Source organism: Micropterus salmoides, unplaced genomic scaffold (assembly GCF_014851395.1).
Source record: "Micropterus salmoides isolate LMB-PRFRI ecotype aquatic unplaced genomic scaffold, ASM1485139v1 Ms_hic_scaffold_2, whole genome shotgun sequence".
Taxonomy (NCBI): Eukaryota; Metazoa; Chordata; class Actinopteri; order Centrarchiformes; family Centrarchidae; genus Micropterus; species Micropterus salmoides.
In genome coordinates this window covers 35,851,482-35,872,391 of record NW_024041150.1, presented here as the reverse complement: position 1 = coordinate 35,872,391, position 20,910 = coordinate 35,851,482, and the positions used below count along the sequence as shown (strand labels likewise).

The 20,910-nt window shown below is 38.7% G+C and overlaps 2 protein-coding genes across 3 annotated transcripts; one reads left to right on the top strand and one right to left on the bottom strand.

The window, feature by feature from the left end:
• Window positions 1-1,003: 1,003 nt before the first annotated feature.
• LOC119912931 (probable C-C chemokine receptor type 3) lies at window positions 1,004-6,384 on the bottom strand. Of its 2 annotated transcripts, XM_038732212.1 has the most exons (4): window positions 6,230-6,384; window positions 4,329-4,381; window positions 2,241-2,402; window positions 1,004-2,127 (listed from the first exon to the last, which is right to left on the bottom strand). In XM_038732212.1, the coding sequence occupies exons 2-4, from the start codon at window positions 4,372-4,374 to the stop codon at window positions 1,226-1,228; spliced, it is 1,110 nt and encodes a 369-aa protein (XP_038588140.1). In that variant the 5' UTR covers window positions 4,375-4,381; window positions 6,230-6,384; the 3' UTR covers window positions 1,004-1,225. The 2 variants fall into 2 exon arrangements, with proteins under 2 accessions (XP_038588140.1, XP_038588141.1); XM_038732213.1 differs by lacking the exon at window positions 2,241-2,402.
• Window positions 6,385-11,371: 4,987 nt separating this feature from the next.
• vbp1 (von Hippel-Lindau binding protein 1) lies at window positions 11,372-19,754 on the top strand. The gene is made up of 6 exons (XM_038731033.1): window positions 11,372-11,523; window positions 12,928-13,052; window positions 15,008-15,074; window positions 15,528-15,626; window positions 15,876-16,014; window positions 17,203-19,754. The coding sequence occupies exons 1-6, from the start codon at window positions 11,443-11,445 to the stop codon at window positions 17,277-17,279; spliced, it is 588 nt and encodes a 195-aa protein (XP_038586961.1). The 5' UTR covers window positions 11,372-11,442; the 3' UTR covers window positions 17,280-19,754.
• Window positions 19,755-20,910: the final 1,156 nt, after the last annotated feature.

Below are 20,910 nucleotides of genomic sequence, written 5' to 3'. Positions count from 1 at the left end.
GAGAGGGAAAGAGATACTAGACATTGCTCATGTGGTCCAACACTTTCTCTCTCACACAAAGCAACAGGTTTAGATCAAAGGAGTTCAATAAAGAACCGAATATAAAACTTTGGGCCGCTTTGAATCGATTTTCTGATCTGCGTCGACCTTTAATTAATATGTGCGTCAGTCACGTGTAAACAAACAGTAAATGTTTCAGTTGAACACAATTAAAACAACACACACTGTAAACAGAAGATTTTTGTTACTTACATGTTTGAAGGCGAGCGAGCAGCAGCTTTCACTTTATGTCACCTGAGAGACTTAATCTGTTAAACTGATGAACTGCTTCTCTGCACTGCGATCAGAGCATTAATAAGATGTTTTTGTTTACAATTCGCAGCTGAGCTCGTGACAGAGAGTCACGGGACCTGAACGAAAGTGAAAGTGAAGGTGAAGACGCATCAGATCAAGTTAAAACGTGTAAACCACAAGCAGAGTCGACAGAAACACAGTCTACCTGTTTTTATTTTAGATTAAAGTTTGGACCAGAACTGAACAACAAAACTCACTAATGTGAAATTCATTTCACACATGAGAGAAAAATTCTGATGAGAACAGAAGCTGTCAGACCGTTTGATAGCTGTCTGTAAACAATACCATAAACAGCAGGTGGAGCTGCTAGGCGAGTTTTATTAACAGATCCATGGTTAACCTGTTTGCAGTCTCTATGCTATGCTATGCTATCTGGCTGCATGTGTGCATCATATTTACAAGTGGTATCAATGTTCTTTTCAATCTCTCCTCTATAATAGACTAGTCAGTATTTTATGTTTCATGTAGGGGAGACCGGGTATGGTTGTAACACTTGTTGGGCAACTGAGCTGTTTTCAGGCAGTTCAGGAGCAGCGTTTTCTGTGGAAGATGGTAACTCTTTTTCAACTGACTTTTTTACTTTGCTAAACTATTACATGTAAAAAAAAAAAAAAAGATATATGACACAAAAAAGTAAAGGGAAAAAACAAAAAGCATAATTTGACCTTTATTCGGTAAACCATATGTTATTGCAAATAATAATAATATGAGCTCTTTAAATGACAAAAATTACAAAATGAACACACACTTCAGTTATACATGAAATATAAGGTAGACATGCTTCTCAGTTTGGGTTAATTCTTCACACACTAACACTGGTTATACTCTGCAGGTGATGTCTGTAAAGCACATTACATCTGACTTCCACCTCCTACTCGATGAAAGTGGAGGTGATCTCATAGGACCTGGACACGACTGAGCTTTTCCTGAATGAGCTATCTGATAAATCTCTGGCAAAGTGAATCCCAGGCACACATTTGCTCAGCAGCTGCACGACTTCTTTCCTAAACGTTTGTCGTACAAAAGCGTATATGATGGGGTACAGGCAGCAGTGAGTGTAGGCAAAGGCCTCGGTCACTGTTACAGACACCATTAACTGCCCTTCCTGTTTGCAATCAAGCAGTAATTTACCTGTAGATTTCAGAAACCTCAAGAACAGGCAAATGTTATATGGACCCCAGAATAAGAAAAAGGCCACAGCTACGGCCATGATCATCTTTTCAACGCGGTGCTTCTTTCCACTCCTCATGTTCACTAGCGTGGGGATCATCCTGGAGTAGCAAACTACCATCACCAACAAGGGAATCAGAAGACCCAGTATGTTTATTGCCAAGAGGTCATAAGTCTCCCAGTCATCGTTTTCAGGGAGGTAGGCACAGCGCAGCACGCCAGAGTCGACTGTCAACTTTGTAAAGACAAAAGCCGGTAGAGAGACACTCATGCTCACCATCCAGGTGAACACAGTCAGAGCGATGCCTTTCCTCAGAGTGCGATATCGTGGTACTGCTTGCGCATGCATGAGGACGACGTAGCGGTCCAGCGTCATGACAACGATGAAGAAGATGCCGCTGAAGAACCCGATGTTGTGGAAGCCAGCGATGAAGCGGCACATAAAGTCTCCGAAAGTCCATTCACTGACCACAGAGTAGTGAGAGTAGAAAGGCAGCGTGAGGACGAACAAGAGGTCGGAGAGAGCCAGGTTGAAAAGGCAGATGTCTGTGAAGTTAGTCTGGTTTCTGTGCTTCACCAGGACACACACCACGAGGCTGTTACCTGAGAGAGGGGGGAAATGTCAAATCTGTAAGAACACTGTGTATCATATGCATTTCAGCTTTGTAAAGTAATGGTCTCTTTACTCTCTCTCACTCACTCACTCACATACGTACTTACGAAGCCGAGAATGAAAACCAAACTATATAGAGTGGGCAGAAAAACCCTGCCAAAATCTCCCACATGGTCGTAGTTGCAAGGAATGAAATCTCCCACATCCTCTCCATAATAAGATGAATAATCATACACGTCGTAGGTGGTGGCATTTTCTTCACCACCTGCAGACAGATAATTAGTTTTAAATTTCAACATTTACAACATTTCAGCTTATTTTCGTTCTCACAAGTGAGTACAGCCCTCAGATTTTTGTAAATATTTGATTATATCGTTTCATGTGACAACACTGAAGAAATGACACTTTCCTACAATGATATAATCAAATATTTACACAAATGTGAGGGGTGAACTCACTTTTGTGAGATACTGTAATTTCTGCACATTTGAATATAATGAAATGCATTAAAACCTTCAGGTTACCTGTATAACAAATGCTGCTAGTAGGGGTGAATGGAATTTAGTTTCTGGTGCTCAGAGCATTAAAAAAATTGATTACATTTTTTTAACTACATCATCTCAACCATTTTCACAAGGACTATTTTTTACTCCTTTTTTTAAAAGACTTGTTCAAGTGAAAGGTGTTAACAGTAAAGGTCTGATTACTCATAGACAGGAGCACTGTTCATAGAAAGTGTTTTTAAATGTAACTTTAGTGCTGTGAGCACTGCAAAGATAACACTGTATTAGTAAAGTCAGAAATATTGAACAGAAATAAATACAAGTAGGCTAAATACAATAAAATGTACAAAATCTATCTGTATATAAAACCCTAACTACTTACAAGGGCTGTTACCATGGTCATTGTATTTAGAGTGATGAGTCCCCAAAGTAATAATGAAGTTTATTATGCCACCTGCTGGTCTTCACAGGTAATTTACTCCACTTTATTTTGTCAGTGAGGTTATGTGCCTTTTCAGAAAACTCTGTGTCCATCATATCCTGCTAATTTCAGCAGGTGCACCAACAGTTTCTATTTTATTTAGTCTTTTTGGCTCATCAAGAGTTTTCATTGTGTTCTAGATCCATTATTTTAGATTTATGAGTCTTAGAAAAGGTAGATTACTTCAGATTTAAATTCCTTCAAACTACTGTAAACAAAAATAACTTCACCTGCACATCTCATAAAGATCATCTACGAACGTCCCTAAACATGATTGTGTAGGGTTTCCAGTGTGTTACGAGGACGTTATTGCAGAATGACATTTGGAATAATAATAATAACAATTGTTTTTATTATTATACAGGTTATTGGAGTTACTGAGTTATGAGGCTACTACAACTACCACCAACACAAGATACTAATAGTAATAATAATGTGGTTTATATTCCTTCCCCCCCCCCAAAACTGAAGCAGTTTGGTTTTAACAATGTCTACTGTAGGCATCTAAAGCCAACAAAACAGCTATTCCTGTTTCTAAATCACCATCCTCAATAGTAAATAGTAGTAAAGGACAGTAAGAAAGTAATACTTGTGTTGTGATTTGGTTTGAAAACTCTGAATTCACTTATTTTGACAAAAAGATAAAAATCTGAATATCTGACTCCTCCCACAGCCACAAAGTCTTCAACAAGCTTGTGAAATTATAGGGCCCTAGTATCAGTGTAATCAATTATCAAATATAAAAAGTTAAAGTATTAAAGTATTTCATCATGTTTAGCAACATATAATAACCTGGTTGTTATTATTATTATTTATTATTATTATTACTATTATTATTATTATATTATTATTAATCTCTATCTCTCTCTCTCTCTCAGCCAGACATGGCAGAGCATGAGGACCACAGTCCCACCAAGACCCACCCTTGGCTACTTTGACCACAATATCAACCACAGCCAGAAGTCCACAATCTGTCTCTAAGTTCCCCCAGGGAAGAGCTCCATAGCTGGGCTGTAAATCTCCAATCTTGAAGAAAACCAGGAGTTTAAGGACGTCACTTTGGGCACTGGGAAGTCATAAGGGGCGATTTTCCCCACTTTGTTTAACATTTCAAAGACTAAATAATAAGTCAATTAATCAAGAAAATAATATGCAGATCAAAAGATAATGATTATTGATAATAATAGTCAGTTGCAGCTCTACTAACCAGAGACAGAGGAGGTCAGGCCGACGAGCAGAAGGATCCAGATCATCTTCTCCCTGTCAGAGAGGAGACAGTTTTATTAGAGGAAGAAGATTTAAATGTATAAAAACAGGACTGATTGTAGATCACTTGTATCCTGAATGTATTTAAGTGAATCCTCATCAGGAAGAAGTTCGTCCTTTAAGGTTTGTAATTCTTAAAGATCTGTCAAAAATCTAATTAAATATTTTTCAAATCAAGTCTTGGGTAGAACTCCTCAGTCCTCATTTTATAAACTCTCCCATGAATACCAAAGACACCACGTGCACATCACATCAATGGTTTGCATCATCTCTGAACAGGGTTGTTCAGCGGTTCAGACTCATGAAGATTTGTTCAAACATAGAAGAACAAAACACACAACTCTGTTCATCCTCATATAGCTGCACTGTGGACGTCCAACCTGTTCTCACTCCCAACTCGTCATATATCGACACTTGGTCAAGCCCCGGTGGCATCAGTCTCCACAGCGTCATAGTTCAATGCACTAGCATCACTTTTGGATGGCATAGGTAATATTTAATAGAAAAGAGATTAAAGAGGTGGTTGGGGTGGATGGAGGTCCAGAAACTGGACTTTCAACCAGGAGACCCCTGTTCATTTCCCATGTGAGACAAGAGAGTAAATGTTTTCATTGAAGTTAGGCTATATAGGTTCATCCGGCTCATGTCCTCACTGTTGTTTCTGGGAGTTTAGAGTTCAAGTTTATGTTCTACAGTTTGGCTACTAGATTTACACAATAAAGTCATTAGATAATGAAATACTAACCTTTTGTTATTCATAAGAAGTCTGTTGGCCAGGTGATTAAATGTGAACATTCAGTAATAATTTAGGAAATGCATTTTCAGGATCCATAAACACACTGGTCTTAGACATTGATCCAGATCAACAACAGTGTAATAACTGCTGTATTTATGACACTGACTTATATGGCAGAAAATTGTGTCCTCTTACATTTAATCTTTTATTATTATTATGGCTTATAGATATATATGTATTGTGTTTTTTATCCTTAACCTTTCCTCTCCTATACTCCTTATGTTAGTCCGTACACATTTAGGCTACTAGGGTTTAGGTCAGAGCTGTGAGATTGTTTTGGTGTTTTCCCCCACTTGTTCCTCTCCTCTCCTGGAATTTTTATGCAAGGCCGAGAGAGGATCAGTTCCCAAAAACATAGAAACCGAGACTGTGTAAATGGTTATGCATCCCTTTGCTCGGGGCCACATGCCCGAAGCTGTCCTAGGCAGCAGGTCTCTGCATTGCTGTATATGCGTTTTAGTACTTCTGTTTAATCTCTTTTATTCATAAATTCTTAAAAGACAACGGTTGGTCAATTATTTGCTTAATCCCTCACCAGCGAGATACAATTTCCACGACACAAACAAATCTGGAGAAACCTCCACAGCTGCATTACAATATTGAATGTGTTGGCTGAATAATTAAAAGAAACTGAATCATCGCTGTTGAAGCTATTATTTTGTTGCGCACTTTATAAACACTCAGCATCCGCTAACATTCTTCTGTGGACAAACTGCGCAGCTACTACATAATCTGTCCAAACAAATGTCGACAAAGAAGCGTTAAACAAAGTAAAAGTTAGAGAGTGTTTGAATGTGTCCTCATTGTCTTGTCATTTACGAACTCCAAACAACTCTGGAGTTTAATTCCCGGAGGAGGTTTTCCAGGTTCAGATGAAAAGAGTTCAATAAGCAACTGAATACCTATAAAAACTTCGTGCCGCTTTGAATCGATTTTCTGATCTGCGTTGACGTTAAATTAACGTGTAAACAAACAGTAAATGTTCCAGTCAAACACAATTAACTCAACACAAACTATAAATCATACAGAAGCTTTCAGTTACTTACGTGTGTGAAGGCGAGCGAGCAGTAGCTGTCCCACCTTATGTCACCTGAGATCTGTTAAACTGACGAACTGCTTCTCTACACAACACTGACGTTACAGGCGACAAAGAGGACATTTCTGTTCATAACTTTAATCAGCTGAGCTCGTAAAAAAGACTCGCACGTGATCTAAAGGACAGTCGCTTAGGTCACGTGCGAGTCTTTTTCACTGAAAAGATGTTGATGTGAAGTTGGTCAAGTAAAACGCAGTGTAAACCTTCTGCTTTTTCCTGCACACCCAGACAGACCTCTGACCTTTTCACCTGTCTCACTGTCTTCATGAAATAAACAGGTTGAGAGTGAGAGACAGGGGGGGACCAACATCTGATTAGACCCATCAGGACTAACAGGACTCTATCTAATGGACCCATTTCTAATAAGCATTGGTTGAAGACCTGAGCCATAAACCAGCAGACTCAAAGATTCTGTTTTAAGCGCCAGAAACCTACTTTTGATATAAAATGCACATTTTATTCTATATGATTTATGATACACAGCTACAGTTTAACCTGGTATGTAAAATATAACTAACATATTTGATGTAATTACCTGAGGTGCGATCCTAAGCTTTCCCATTGTTTGTAAATGTATTGGTGAAAACCATAGTTTGGTCTGAGGCGAAGGGTCCATGGGTCCCACCATGCTCTGTCACTGCAGTGAACATCACCGTTTTGAATCAAAACATTTTCTTAAAGCATTTCTTCTCTACTAAATACATGCATGGAGAGAGAGAGCTACGTGTAGGTTTACATTCTTACTGATATAAGGTATCATGTAAATAATGTTTTGAAGATGTTGAAATATCATTTGGGATTTTTTACAACCCACAAAGCCAGAGAAACAATGTCCTAATCAAAAAAGGTTTCTTTTTTTATTTATTTATTATCACTATCATCATTATCAGATTATCTCACATACAATACGATTTACTCCACAGAGCATTAGTAGGTTTTCTGTCTGCTATTTAGTAGCAAAGGTGCAGATGGTACATTACATGGCAGGTAAAATGTTGACTATTTATCACCTGATAGTCGAACAATGGCAACAGGTATTGGAGATAATGTAGTTGCTAACTTTAAGCACTTCTACCATCTCAACTAACCGTATGAGATTATCAGTTGATTCATCATCATACCTGATGACCTCATGCACTCTATTCAAACCAATTTCCCCACCCATGCAACTATGTAACAGGTGGCATGCTGGCGTTGTTTTTTTAAGTCTGCTTCACCACTGATTTGTGTTTCCCTTACTTTTACTGAGCACAAATGTTTCCCTATCCCCAACCAGTCTTTTTCTGCTATGCTTAACCTCAACCTGACCTTACCCCAACCCTCTATATAAATAAAGTTGAGCTTAGTTGAGTTAATAAATCTTCATTAAAGTCTTTAAAGAAAAAGTTTAACTCTACTTCCCATCTCTGTCACTCGATCACTCCTGTTGGGATGGCAAGCAGACTTTTTTTCCTCCTTCACTCCGTCTCTGAAGATGTGATTAATAGGATATCTGTTACTGCTTATATATTGTTCAATGAACAGAGATGTGTTGTCACGTGCCTCACTTACCTAATTATACATAGTTCGTGGTGGTGAAGAAATGGGGCCAAAGCTTATTAGAATAAATTCCTCAGGGAAATGTGTCAGAGTATCATCTCTAAAATTTTTCCCACATGGCGTTTACTGTGTAAACTCTGGAAAATTGATGTTCTCTTTCTTGGTGGAAAAGTGTTTATTTCTCTGGGGAATACATCTTGAACGTCTTGTTATGTCAGTGGTTACACATTTACAAGAGAGATATTCTGCTGTCGGACTCACCCTGAAAGCAACTTCGCTGCGGCAGCGACACCAGCGAGTGACGAGAAGACCTCATACCCCCCACTTATTAAGTGCCCCATGTATGCATCGTCATTCTGAAAACAGGACTGTAAAAGTGACTTCAGAGATGTGGTTCTCACAAAACAGCAACGCTACAAACATGATGATCTTATAGAATATCTGCCTCTCATCAGCTGCAGTATATCTACACAGGTTCTTCCGCCACTCAGCACCAGATTGTTTGGTCAGATACATTAATAGTTACCTGGCAGACCTCACTTGTGAAATCTCTTGCTTGTGACTCTACTGTTGAATATTTCCCGTGAATAATGCCTTCTCTGTTGTGCTCCAGGACCACGTTGTCTGCCTTCTCTTTGAAACCCTGCCTCTCCATTTTAATGCCAGCAAGCAACAACCAATTACTCCCGCCACCTAAGTGTGCTTAAGAAGCTAAATGTAATACATAAAGTATCTGAATACTACTCCTGCATGAAGCTGTCAAATGTGACACAGGAAACTGGGGGTTTAGAGTCAAACGCAGACACCAAGCTAGATTGCACCCCACGTACAAAGGCAGAGAAAAAATGTCCTGTCAAATGTAAAGGTGAAAAATTATATATATATATATATATATATATATATATATATATGTCTGTCACACACCTCTATCTATCTATCTATCTATCTATCTATCTATCTATCAAGGTACAAGTGCTTGCGTTCAGTATTGCCATTTCATGCTGTTTTTACTCCACTACAAATGTCAAATATGGTAGCTACTTTTTATTTCATTGACATTTGTCTGACAGCTTTAGTTACTAGTTACATTTCAGATTACAATTTTTCATATACCCACAAGATACGATGCATTGCTGTAAATTAAACTACCCAACAGTGTAGTATAAAGTAGTAAACATGAGCTCAACTGCAAACATCTGGAGCAGTAAAATGCATCATGAAACTTAATGCAGCAGTAAAAAAAATCATATATAAAAATAAAAACTGATGGGACCATCTTTCTGCAAAATTAGTACTTTTATTTTTATACTTTTAAGTACATTTTTGTAAGGGGGCTGCAGTATATGTGAGTAAGTTGAGGACCAAAACACTAGACACTGGAGCTGAGTTCAGTGATTTATTAAATCAAAGCGAGCTAACTTACAGGCAGTGGCTGAGTCCGGAAGAAAAAAAACAAAAGCACAGAGTACATACATCCAAACACAGGCGGATACACAGAATGCAGGAGACAGAGCAAGACAGCTCCACGAAACAACCACAATAAACCAGCAACGACTGGACGTAACACGGGCAATAGGAAGTGAGGCAAATGAGCGGGGCAGGAACAGAAAACAGATGGATCATATTAAGTAGAACAGAACAGGAAGCAAGGCTAAACACAGACAACTTCAGAATAAAACAGGAAGTTAAGTACATGGGAATACACAAGGCAAAGGACTAAAGCTTACAGAACACAAAACCAAACCTATGAAAGCAGACTAAACAGGAAAACATGAACACAAAACCACATTCCTAACTATTTTTACTTGAGTACAATGACAGGCTTTTTTCCTAGGACAATTTTAGCTTACACCAACTTGTATTACTAGTTTGCAGACGTTTCACAAAGCACTGAGCAAAACATTTCTTAAGAAACACTGGATTACAGCAAGACCCACATCTAAACAAAACCTTCCAACGATCATTTTAAAGAACAACTAAGCCATGGTGAAAGATAAGAATATACAGAGAATATAAATGTATCTACACTACATTCCTTACTAAGCTGCAGTGAAAAGTAAACAACCTTAACTTTGGAAGATACCACTTGATTTGTCTAACCCAGATTGCTGAAGTCTCATGTTAGTTTCAGTCAAACCTTTGTATGAACAGAACGAGAACATTGACTGTTCAATATTGAACTGCATCATACATGGGTTAAATATTGTTAGCCAACTATATGGGAATGTGGGTATTCTTTGTGAGAATGGTTTTCAAAGGATGACCTCTGTGCCAAGATAATGAACTTCAGCCATGTCATGGATTTAGTTACCAAGGTGGGAGGTGAGAACCGGTCTCTCAATAATAGGAAGTTTGTTGCCTTTTTGGATTAAGTAGGAGCTGGGATGGGGCTTTACAGTTGCACGCTGTGATCAGATGGATGTGCAGGAGAGGCTTTTTTGCACTGCACACTGAAATCCCAGTGTTCTTGGAGGACAGCCTTCACTGTAATAGAAGTTGTTACTGCAGTAAACTCACGGAGAAAGATTTTTTCTGCAACATGGCATGAGGGTCCATGTGAAAAAAGTATTTGAGTTCTAAGTTTAATCTCAGAACTCAAATAAACACGTGACCCTCATCCTCTTCTGTAGATCTTAAGTAAAAATGTGTCTAACTCACAGGATTGTTGATAATGTTGTTCCAAAGTAACTGTGAACCCTATGCAGTATTTTTGTTTTACCAGAATTTGGGAATACATATATAACACCACAAGAGGGAGTAGACTTACAACTAATTTGGTTCCCTTCAGGTTCAAGAGCTGTATGGGAAAGGACCCCTTCATGTACTTGGCTGTAGAAAGGGCTACCAATCATCATTAAGATGATTAACTCTTCACCTTCATTTTAAAAGTGACTCTCTGCCCTTATAAATTACCAGTATGAACGGTATAGTTAATGGGCTGTTGTTCTAGGAATGGCACTTTAGCATTATAATAGCATTGTCAATTATTATGATTGTGTGGATTAATTTAAATTTGTTTTAATTTAATGAACTTTGTTATATATTGTAGCATGAATATTGTGATTGAAAGAGTTGAATTGCATAGCGGAATGTTTATGGATTGACATCATTGTATATTGTAGCCTATATATAATTGTGATGTGATTAGAAGCTGCTAGCAGCCCTTTCACTGCCTTTTCAAGATAATAATAGGCTAATAATTATGTTCATTCAATCATTCAATCAATTATTTATCAATTATTTGTTGGTTGTATTTTGTATAATTAATCTGCAAAGGAACAAGCAAATAAATGAAAAAATGTAGAGGAGTAACAGTATTTGCCACAAGTAGACTTAAAATACTCTACATTTAGAATACCTGAGTAAATGTACTTAATTACTTTGTAATACTGCAAAACAAAACCTTTGGACACCAAAGAAAACAAACAGGCTACCATAAATCTAACTAGAAAACTGAACAAAAACTAAAAACTAAGACCAAACTCCAGCAGTTTCCTGACGGCAGTAGTACTAACAGCAGTTGCAGCCTGCGGCCGCTAGAGGCGCCCGAGCCTGCGCGCTGCTCTCCAGACGGTTGACGCCCGGACTTGTACGTAAGGAAGGAAGGAGCAGCCTCTCTCCAAGATGGCGGCGACCATAGACAACAGCAATGCCGTACAGGCGACAAAGAAAAAGCACCTCGGGATCCCTGAAGCCGTGTTTGTGGTGCGTAAAACCTGACATTTTTCACATTATCACCTGTCGACAACGGGCTTAGACCGCAGAAAACACACTTTTTATTCCTGTAGCCTGTGTGCTGGTTACGAGCTAGTTAGCTGAATTAGCAACAGAGCTAAGTGAGTAAATCCTGCTGTGTGTGCAGGCTGGGCGGCTGCTCACGTCCATCTATGGTCATTAACAGTGTCTGTGAGCTAACGCTAGCTGCTTCTTATTTTCAGTTTACCTCGTTTCGTCTTTAGGCTTTTAAAGTGTTTTAGTTAGCCAGTTAACCCTGAGCTGTTCGCTAATAAACCTATTGCTGTCATTTAAAATAGCGTTAGCTGCATCTCCTCCTCACGACATCCTTTATTAAATGTTAATATTAAAACTATACACAGTTTAACAACGCGTTCAGACTGGCAGGCATAATTCAGTATTGTAACAAGTACAGGTTGAATTTTGTGCTCCTTTAAACACGCAGGTTGTTGCACTGAATGAACATCTTAACTTCCAGGTGCAGCTCTGGCGCATGTCAGGTTGGAGCCCAGCAAAGAGTCCCAGGACGATTAAAGCAGAGGGTTTCAATTAAAATAAATTACATTACTTAAGATCAAAAGGAGGTATCTAAATGTGTGTGTTTTGGTTAGAGAGAGAGAGTTCAGCTGTACAGTAGTTTTGATTATGTGTTAGGTGTGGTCTGTTCTGTCAAACAGCAATATTTAGCTGTTTTGGCTTAATCTGTCTGTCTGTGTGATCATATAACATAAACATGATCCCTTAGGCATCCAGGAGCAAAACTGACCTAGTAAACTAAAGGAGGGGCTCCTTTATCAACCTTTATCTGAAAGGGGAGGCCCACAGTCTCGGACTTTGAAAACCCCTAGAGTAAAGAGTATTTACTCCCGTATTTGGTGTAGAACACGTCGCTTCTTGCCACACATAGAATAAAGCAGTACTAGTTGTTTTGTCAGCAGGTGATCACGCAGGAGGAATTTTTCACAACCAGTATCTGTCTCAGTGTCCCGTCAAGGAAGTTGAATGAATGAAAGCTTCATTTCAAACATTTTTTTTTTTTTTTTAAGGAAGAAGTATAAGCTTATTTAATCCTACCCCTTCTCCACTACTCATTAGTAATCATCATATTGGCTTCATGTATCCTTTTGTAACGCATACTTTACAAGTACGTTTGCATGGCATCAGATCAAGCTATTTTCACAATATAAAAGCATATGTTTTTTTAATTTCACACTGACTACAACAAGGTTTTGAGCAGGAGAGTTGAGTTGTTGAAGCCTAAATCTTAATTATTGCTGTTTTCCATTGTTCCATTGTTTGTTGATTGAGTGGTGTTTTTTTTGTTTTTCTGAACTCTTTTTTTTTTGGTGCTCTCTCCTCTGCTCGATCTTACAGGAGGATGTCGACTCTTTTATGAAGCAGCCAGGCAACGAGACGGCAGATTCAGCATTGAGGAAACTGGACGAACAGTACCAGAAATATAAATACATGGAGCTCAACCTGTCTCAAAAGAAACTCAGGTAACACCAAGACACCTCGTCTACTCACATAAAATATACTGACTCTGGGGTATGTCTTTAATGGTTCAGTTTCCTATGTTCACATGTACGGCCAGGACTGCATTATTTAAAAAAAAAAAACACACTGTATAACGGGCTGAAAGAAGTCTGACTAGGACTTCTTACCCTTGGAAAGGGACTTACCCTCATACTGTCAAAAGAAAATTAACTGGGTAATATTCTGTATTTGTTACATTAAGAGCTGGTGAAATCTGATGTATCTTTTTTCCCCAACACATTATGCGTACTGTATCAAACTCTATGGTTACGTATTTAAAATCCCAGAATTTTCTACGTACATGTCCAGAAAAGCAGCACATTCGGCTCTCAAGGTTCCTGGTATGATAACGGAGATCTGAGTTTATTGCATCTGAGCTCTCATGTTTTAAAAATGGCACTGGCCATAGAGCTGACACATGTTTATTTAGATATGTTTAAACATGATGCTTATAGTTTGGATACAGGTCAATGTATTGTCTATGAAGATTCTCAGTCATCCAGGTCATAGTTATCCAACAAAGGTTAAAATCAAGGGCAACTGGACTTGGTTGAAGATACTGGAAGATGTTTCGTCCCTCATCCAAAGGACTTCTTCAGTTCTGACTGACTGGCAGGGAAACTCAGCTATTTAACCTCAGTGGGGTCGTTGGCCCGGGTCATCGATACTGCTGGTTCGTTAGTGTTACTGGTTGCTGTGACGACAGTCGTTACAGTCGTTAAGACTACCGGTGGCCAAGACTGAACAACCATCGTTGGTATCTTCACCTGAGGCCAAGAGGTTACGTTTGTTGAGTTTCCTGGGAAGTGATGAAAGGACAGCATTGTAAGTGGGGGATAAGTGGTGGCGTAGACCCCCTCCCCTGTTCAATGACGGCTTCTCAACCCTGGTGTAGATGGCTTCCTTGACACCTCTTTCAAACCATCCATCTTCTCTGTCTAAAATGTGCACCTGGTGGTCCTCAAACGAGTGTCCTCTGTCCTTCAGATGTAAGTAGACTGCAGAGTCTTGACCTGAGGAGTTGGCCCTTCTGTGTTGAGCCATGCGTTTGTGTAGTGGTTGTTTAGTCTCCCCAATATACAGGTCTGTGCATTCCTCACTGCATTGGACCGCATACACTAGATTGCTTTTCTTGTGTTTGGGTGTGCGGTCTTTGGGGTGTACCAGCATCTGTCTTAGTGTGTTCTTGGGTTTAAAAAACACAGGGATGTTATGTTTGTTGAAAATCCTCCTGAGTTTCTCTGATACTCCAGACACATATGGAATCACAATGTTGTTGCGTTTGGGATAACGACCCCACTGAGGTTAAATAGCTGAGTTTCCCTGCCAGTCAGTCAGAACTAAAGAAGTCCTTCGGATTAGGGACGAAACGTCTTCCAGTATCTTCAACCAAGTCCAGTTGCCCTTGATTTTAACCTTCGTTGGATAGGTCAATGTATTCTGCATCATCTCATGTCGTATTTCGATTGGTTTGAGTGTAGACGTAGTAAAAACAGTAATTTTGTGACACTTTGGTCTTAAATGTAAGAATTTTGTCGCAGGCTGTCTTTCGACCGGCAATGGACTTGCTGTTAAAGGCCATTTATAAATCACTGTTTTGGATTTACAACAAAAGATTTCACCACCGATCTATCAAGTGTCATCTTCGGTCAGCCCAAAATCACTCTGTGTACAGCAGACTTTAGTCATTAGCAAGTGGACGAACATTTAATAATTAAAATCATCACTTATAACTATAATATCTTTTGAGCCACTTTGAAAATGTTGTTGTTTGAAGTTAGCCTCACCTTCGTGTACAGAAATTCACAGCATGCTGTTATAACATCCACATTGCATTTGGCTGTGTAATCATGTAATGACTTCATTAATGCCTTACGTACTTACTTGACTAAAACGTTTTTCTTCTCTTAATGTGCAGGTTGAAAAGCCAGATTCCACAAATCACACAGACGCTAGAAATCCTAAGGCACATGCAGAAGAAAAAGGTGCTTATCGTCTTTGTAAACAAACGGGCTGTAATCTGTTTTTCCAAACATGTTGGAATTTAACAGTAAACCTGGTTGTAATATGTGTATACATATTGGAATTTGGTTTTATGATTTGTTGCTGATTTATGTGTCTGAATGTGAATCATCTGATGAGGGATAGGTCGTGTAAATGACCAGAAATTAAAATATAGTATTATGTTATTCAAAAACGTAAAAAACAACAGTTCTGCATATATTGATACATGTCACTGTATAAACTCACTAAATTGTTTCCTGATGAACTTAAAGATTCCCTTAAGATTAAAACTCTTAAAACTTTTAAATGAAAATAAATATAGGCTGCTTGTCTCTGTGTATCTGAGCAGTTACCTCGAAAGCCAGGTAAGTGTGATAAAACAATTATTAATGGAGGCCTTCTGACCAGTTTTCTGTAATGTTTTCTTTTCCCAGGAGACCACAGACCCCATGGAAACACACTTCCTATTGGCTGACAATGTTTACTGCAAGGCCTTAGTGCCGCCCACCAATAAAGTCTGCCTATGGTTAGGGGTAAGTTATTTACTGGTGTGTAGCCTTTCATCACAAAACCATGTCTGAGAGCAATTATACGGGGGACGGATGAAGGAACAGACGAGCATGGAATATGTGGGTAGACTTTTGAAAGCTCACTTTTAAAACAAAAAATGTACACTTAAGCATGATGAATGAAGTAATGGTGATGCTCAGGAGAGGTCATGCGCTGAGTCTGTTGTCGTCTTGACCTCTGGAAGCTTTAACCTCCAACATTTTCCCCAAAAGGCTAACGTCATGTTAGAGTACGACATCGATGAAGCCCAGGCTCTCCTAGAGAAGAACCTTTCAACAGCATCTCGTAACCTAGAGACACTCGAGGACGATCTGGATTTCCTGCGAGACCAGTTCACCACCACCGAAGTCAGTATCCTTCCACCATGTAGTCCACTACTGATTCAACCTGTTCTGCAGAGCTGTTTTTGTGATACAAACTCGTTGTTTTCCTTAGTGATGGGGGAAACAAAGCTTTCTGAATCTGTGAATCACTCTGAAGCAGTTGCGTTGAATAGTTTGGAGCATTTGATACAATCAAAAATTGTGACATCCTCTGGCAAAACCCTTGGTATTGTCTTTGTATGCATGGATAAAATCATGACCATGATACGTAGTCAGAATACAAATGGTCTTACTGATCTTATCATTATTTTTGTTTAATAAAGCTTGAATTATTAAAAAAAAATGCATAATGTTTAAACAGAGTCTACAGCTCTGTTTTTAAATACTGCGGCAGATCAACGCATCCCATATTATTAAAGATTTAGCTCCCCAGGAGGAAAGTCATTAAACGAGTCCCGAGCATTTGATGCCGTCTAAAATGGTGGCGAACCCTTGGTGTTGCATTTGTACTGATGGATTAAATCAGTGGTTATCAAACTTTTTCTGTCACCCCCCCCTTTCAGAATTGCCAGCAAAAGTGGATTTCATTTTTAACAACAACAACAACAATACAGGCAGTTGAAATAAACAAGATTCAGGTTAGCAAAATAGCCTTGCTAGCATCAGAGCACTTTGTTTATGTCACCACACGAATCCTATTCATGCGTCTTTAGTTCTGCTCAACATCCACGATCACCCTTATTATTATTATTATTATTAGTAGTAGTAGTAGTAGTAGTATGATGTCCAATAATCCTTGTAGTATTGTATATTTTACAGCTGTGTCAGGAGTAAAGGGTTTATAATGAGCCTGGCCTTTACCAACTGCAACATTAAAGCAATGTACACGTAAATGCTCCATTAATTAGAAACCAGTAATATAATGTATGTGATTATGGCGGATCTGCATAATGAGTACTTCTAGTTTATTTTGCTTTGTACTTTGCTAAGATTTTTACTGCGGGACGTTACTACTTTACTTGAGTATTGCTACTTTTTCTTTGAAAATTGCCAAATGCTTCTAAAATGGGTTTAAATATCCTGCCAGAATCAATCAGCCATACTGGTTAAAAATAACTGTCAGAAACTGGAAACTACACCTCCTGTACTCCTCCAGCTCTACTGCATTATACAGTTAAAATACTGCTGCTGTTCTTTAACTCACTGCTCCCTTCAGACATGGCACGAGTCTACAACTGGGACGTGAAGAGAAGGAGCAAAGAAAACCTCCTCAAATCAGCAGACAAGTCTTAATATCGACATGGCAGCGTCCACTCCCCCCTTCTGCTAACGTTCTTCTCCTTAGTCATATTAAAAAACCGACCCTGAAGTCATGTGTGTGTGTTCACCCCAGAGCTCGGCAGATAAGAAGGCATGTTTGAAATGTCTCTAGAAGTTTCAGTGTGCTGAATGAATGTGTGCACGCTTAGTTATTCTGTTTTGTTTTGAACATGCCTTCTGTCGGGTCGAGCTCAAACGTCCACCACTACTGTTTTCTGTTGATTTGTTACTTTTTAAAGTATTTTTTCAAGTAAAAACTAACAAAAAAAACAAAGGCAACGAGGCAACTTTTGTATTCTTTTTAATGATTTAAGTATGTTCCTGTTATCTTTGGGAGATTGTGAGTGAGGGCTCTCTCGCATCGTCTTTTGTTCCCGGCATTTTCCCTCCTTACAGACCGCTCAGTTCCTCAACCCGCATCACCGTTAACACATGAGACTTTTACTTGAGTTGTTAGTTCTTGAAAAGCACCCAGTTGCCGTTACGCTCAGTAGAATTGGGCTTGTAGGATGACAAAGATAACAACAGATGAAGTTGTTTACAGAATAAAACGAGTTCTGCCTTGTGGCTCCAGTTTTCACTCACTACAGGACTTTAAGGGGTTCAGAAGGATCGACTGGTCCTGCTCCAAACCGGCGCCTCCTCCTCCGTTCTCCTGACTTTACACACTCGAACCTCTTCTTCCTCTCCTCTCCGGTTTTCCTTCTCCCCCTCCTCTTCCCCTTTAGCCGCTGTTCTGTCTGTATTTATTTGTCTCTCACTGTATTCATTAAACGATGAATGAAGTAAAAGAAGAACATTTGGGCAAAGAGACGAGACCTTGACCTGTTGCTCTGTGTGTTCATTCTTCTTCAGGTTAGAAAAGGTTTTGCAACATGAAAATAATTATGAAGCGTTTCATTCATTGATCTCTAACTGGAAAATAAGGACAGGATTTGATGATAATTTTAAAAATAAATCCGTAAATAAATAGACTAAATTACTAAAAGTATGTATTTATTGACTTTATTGATGTTGTTTCTACAAATCCCAGTAATTTGACCTATTTTATGCTGTATTAATTTATAAGTTAATAAATGATTTCTTATTGCAAATTTCAATGTCAATTGATGAAATGCTTAGTAATTCAGTCTATTTTGATTTTAACTGTCCAATTACATATAAAGGAATTAAAGACTTGACAAATGAATTGGATAACCATAAATAAATAAACCAATGTAATGCTTTATAATTATTTCCATTATACTTGTCGTCTCCTATAAGCTTATAATTTTCAACCTGTTGCTGAAATGATTGTTTTCCCCTCAGTTCATCTCTCCTGTCCTTTCTCCTACAGCTATATCTATAACTTTTCCCTGACTTCCTGCCGAATGTGGCTTCCTTGTGATTTTCCTTTCATTCATCCTTTCCTCTTCCAGCTTCAAACTTTGCAAAAAGAAGCCTAAAAAAGTTGCTAGTGAGAGGAAACCCTGTAAGCCATTCAGACTCAATGCATTCGTGCAGTTGTCTGAACAGGAAGCTGCTTTTCTGATTTGTTTTAAGGACTGGTTGCTATTTCTCAAAGCTGTACTGTTTACCCGCCTCAGTGCTCCTACCCAGTGGTCATTTGTGGGACTACAGTACATTTAACACTGTCCCCTCCCCCCCAAAGACAAAATTGCGACAACGATATTGCGATTTCCCAGTAAGTTATCAAATTGCTATAACATTTGGCATGAACCCGGCACTTTTGGTCAGTAGTGGAGTGCAACTAAGTCTACCAACTCCAGGTTAGTTGTACTTTTGCTTACACTTGAGTATAGGACTGTATATAGTAAAACACTGACAGGGAACATTTTTCTGCATAAGTACTTTTAATTCTGACACTTTACACACTTACCTACTGTAAGGTCTTGAATGCAGGACTTTCACAGTATTTTGGAGTATTTTCACAGTGTGGTATTTAGTACTACTGCGACTTACTTAATTTAAGGTTCTTAATACTTCTTCCACCACTTCACTTTTGGGACACCTGTGTCTGGGCCTCCAGGTGAGACGGCTGCTTTTCCCGGTTAAGGCAGATGTGCGGGGTTTGTGGAGGAAGAGGAAACGGTCTCTCATTTAGAGGAAATTCAAGATGTTTTGAAAACCACTTACAAGGTTGATGCTGAAGATGTCAACAGTAGAGAGATACATCCATCGTCCCGAGCAACAAGATGAATACGCCTCCTCAGCTCACGTCAATGACAGAACTCCAAACAATAGCACGCAGATTCTTGGGCACATTTGGTTCTGCTGATGTTTGCGGCCTTCATGTGATGTCAGAACATTTTATATTAAATGTTCATACTGTATTACTTGAATTGGCAACTATGGTATTGGGAGTTAGACCTATGTCTATTTTCCCTCTTAAGCGTTTATTTCTCAAGCATTGCTGTTTTAACACAAATAAAAAGAAATTCAAAAATCTGATATGTGTTAATGGTAGTGAAAATGGGAACTAATTTCCATTCCAACACATTAATTGATAAAAAGAAATCAACCTTTCAAAACCATTTGCTGGTGTTTCCATATTGTAAACTTTACAAAATGACACAATTTATTGGGACACATACAATCTATTTAATAATAAAATGTAGCCTAATATTTACATTTATTCATTTAGCTGACGCTTTTATCCAAAGCGACTTACAATTGCTATACATGTCAGAGGTCGCACGCCTCTGGAGCGACTAGGGATTAAATATCTTGCTCAGGGACACAATGGGGGATTGAACCCAGGTTTGTCACACCAAAAGCATGCGCCATCCCCACCCCTTACAACAATCTAAAAAATTTTCCATAACAAGTATGGGCACAATAGTTTGACTATTTTGAATCTGGGTGTTCAAGCCCCTCAAAAGTCACAGATGGATTAAAGCACTGGAAAGCCCCACATGTGCTGGGGGGCAAGATTAGCTAGTTTCTAAAAAAAAGAAAAGATGGGAATTAAATAATTTTTTTGTTGATCATAACTGTGAACATGAATTTTCAACATCTTTCCTCACAAATACTCACAATATACCAGCCAGCCTGAGACGAAAAAAGCCACCACTTTGTGTAAAAAATAAAATAATACTATGAGGTTTATTTTTCCAGTCACGTTTTATTTCTTTTTTTTAGTACATTTCAGTTTATTGAGAGATAACTAGAGCAGAGGAAGAGACACTGTCCGCTTTAACCCAGCAGGATAAAGGACGGTGATACACAGTATTGTCTGTACAGTTGAAAGTGTTGAAAAAAACACGTGAAACATTGTTTTTTTATTGTACCACGGCTCCTGTGTTACACTGAGGGCAGGGAATAGTTGTTGTCACCCAACAGACACATGCTTTTGAATACAGAGCTGAGCTGTCAGAGAAAAAAAACCCCAGCCAAAGATTAAACAACAGACCACCTGACATTAGGTTTGTCAGAATCACTAGCTTTTCCTTTGACAGTAAACAATGTGTGTGTGCAAAGTCAAAGAAAAGGACAATTTGGAAAGTCTTGAAATATTCAGACTAATGACATTCCAAAATCTTATGAGTCCCAATAATATCAGCTTCTTAGAATATTATTAGACCTCCATGTTATTTTGGCAGGT

What these genes read in the sequence shown, in the direction of transcription:
- LOC119912931 (XM_038732212.1), bottom strand. Translation starts at nt 4,374, where the DNA reads ATGATCTGGATCCTTCTGCTCGTCGGCCTGACCTCCTCTGTCTCTG. An exon ending in CCTGACCTCCTCTGTCTCTG is followed by an intron (nt 2,403 to 4,328) that starts GTTAGTAGAGCT and finishes ATCTGTCTGCAG; the next exon opens with GTGGTGAAGAAAATGCCACC. An exon ending in TTTCATTCTCGGCTTCGTAA is followed by an intron (nt 2,128 to 2,240) that starts GTACGTATGTGA and finishes CCCCTCTCTCAG; the next exon opens with GTAACAGCCTCGTGGTGTGT.
- vbp1 (XM_038731033.1), top strand. Translation starts at nt 11,443, where the DNA reads ATGGCGGCGACCATAGACAACAGCAATGCCGTACAGGCGACAAAGAAA. An exon ending in GGCACATGCAGAAGAAAAAG is followed by an intron (nt 15,075 to 15,527) that starts GTGCTTATCGTC and finishes TTCTTTTCCCAG; the next exon opens with GAGACCACAGACCCCATGGA. An exon ending in GTTCACCACCACCGAAGTCA is followed by an intron (nt 16,015 to 17,202) that starts GTATCCTTCCAC and finishes TGCTCCCTTCAG; the next exon opens with ACATGGCACGAGTCTACAAC.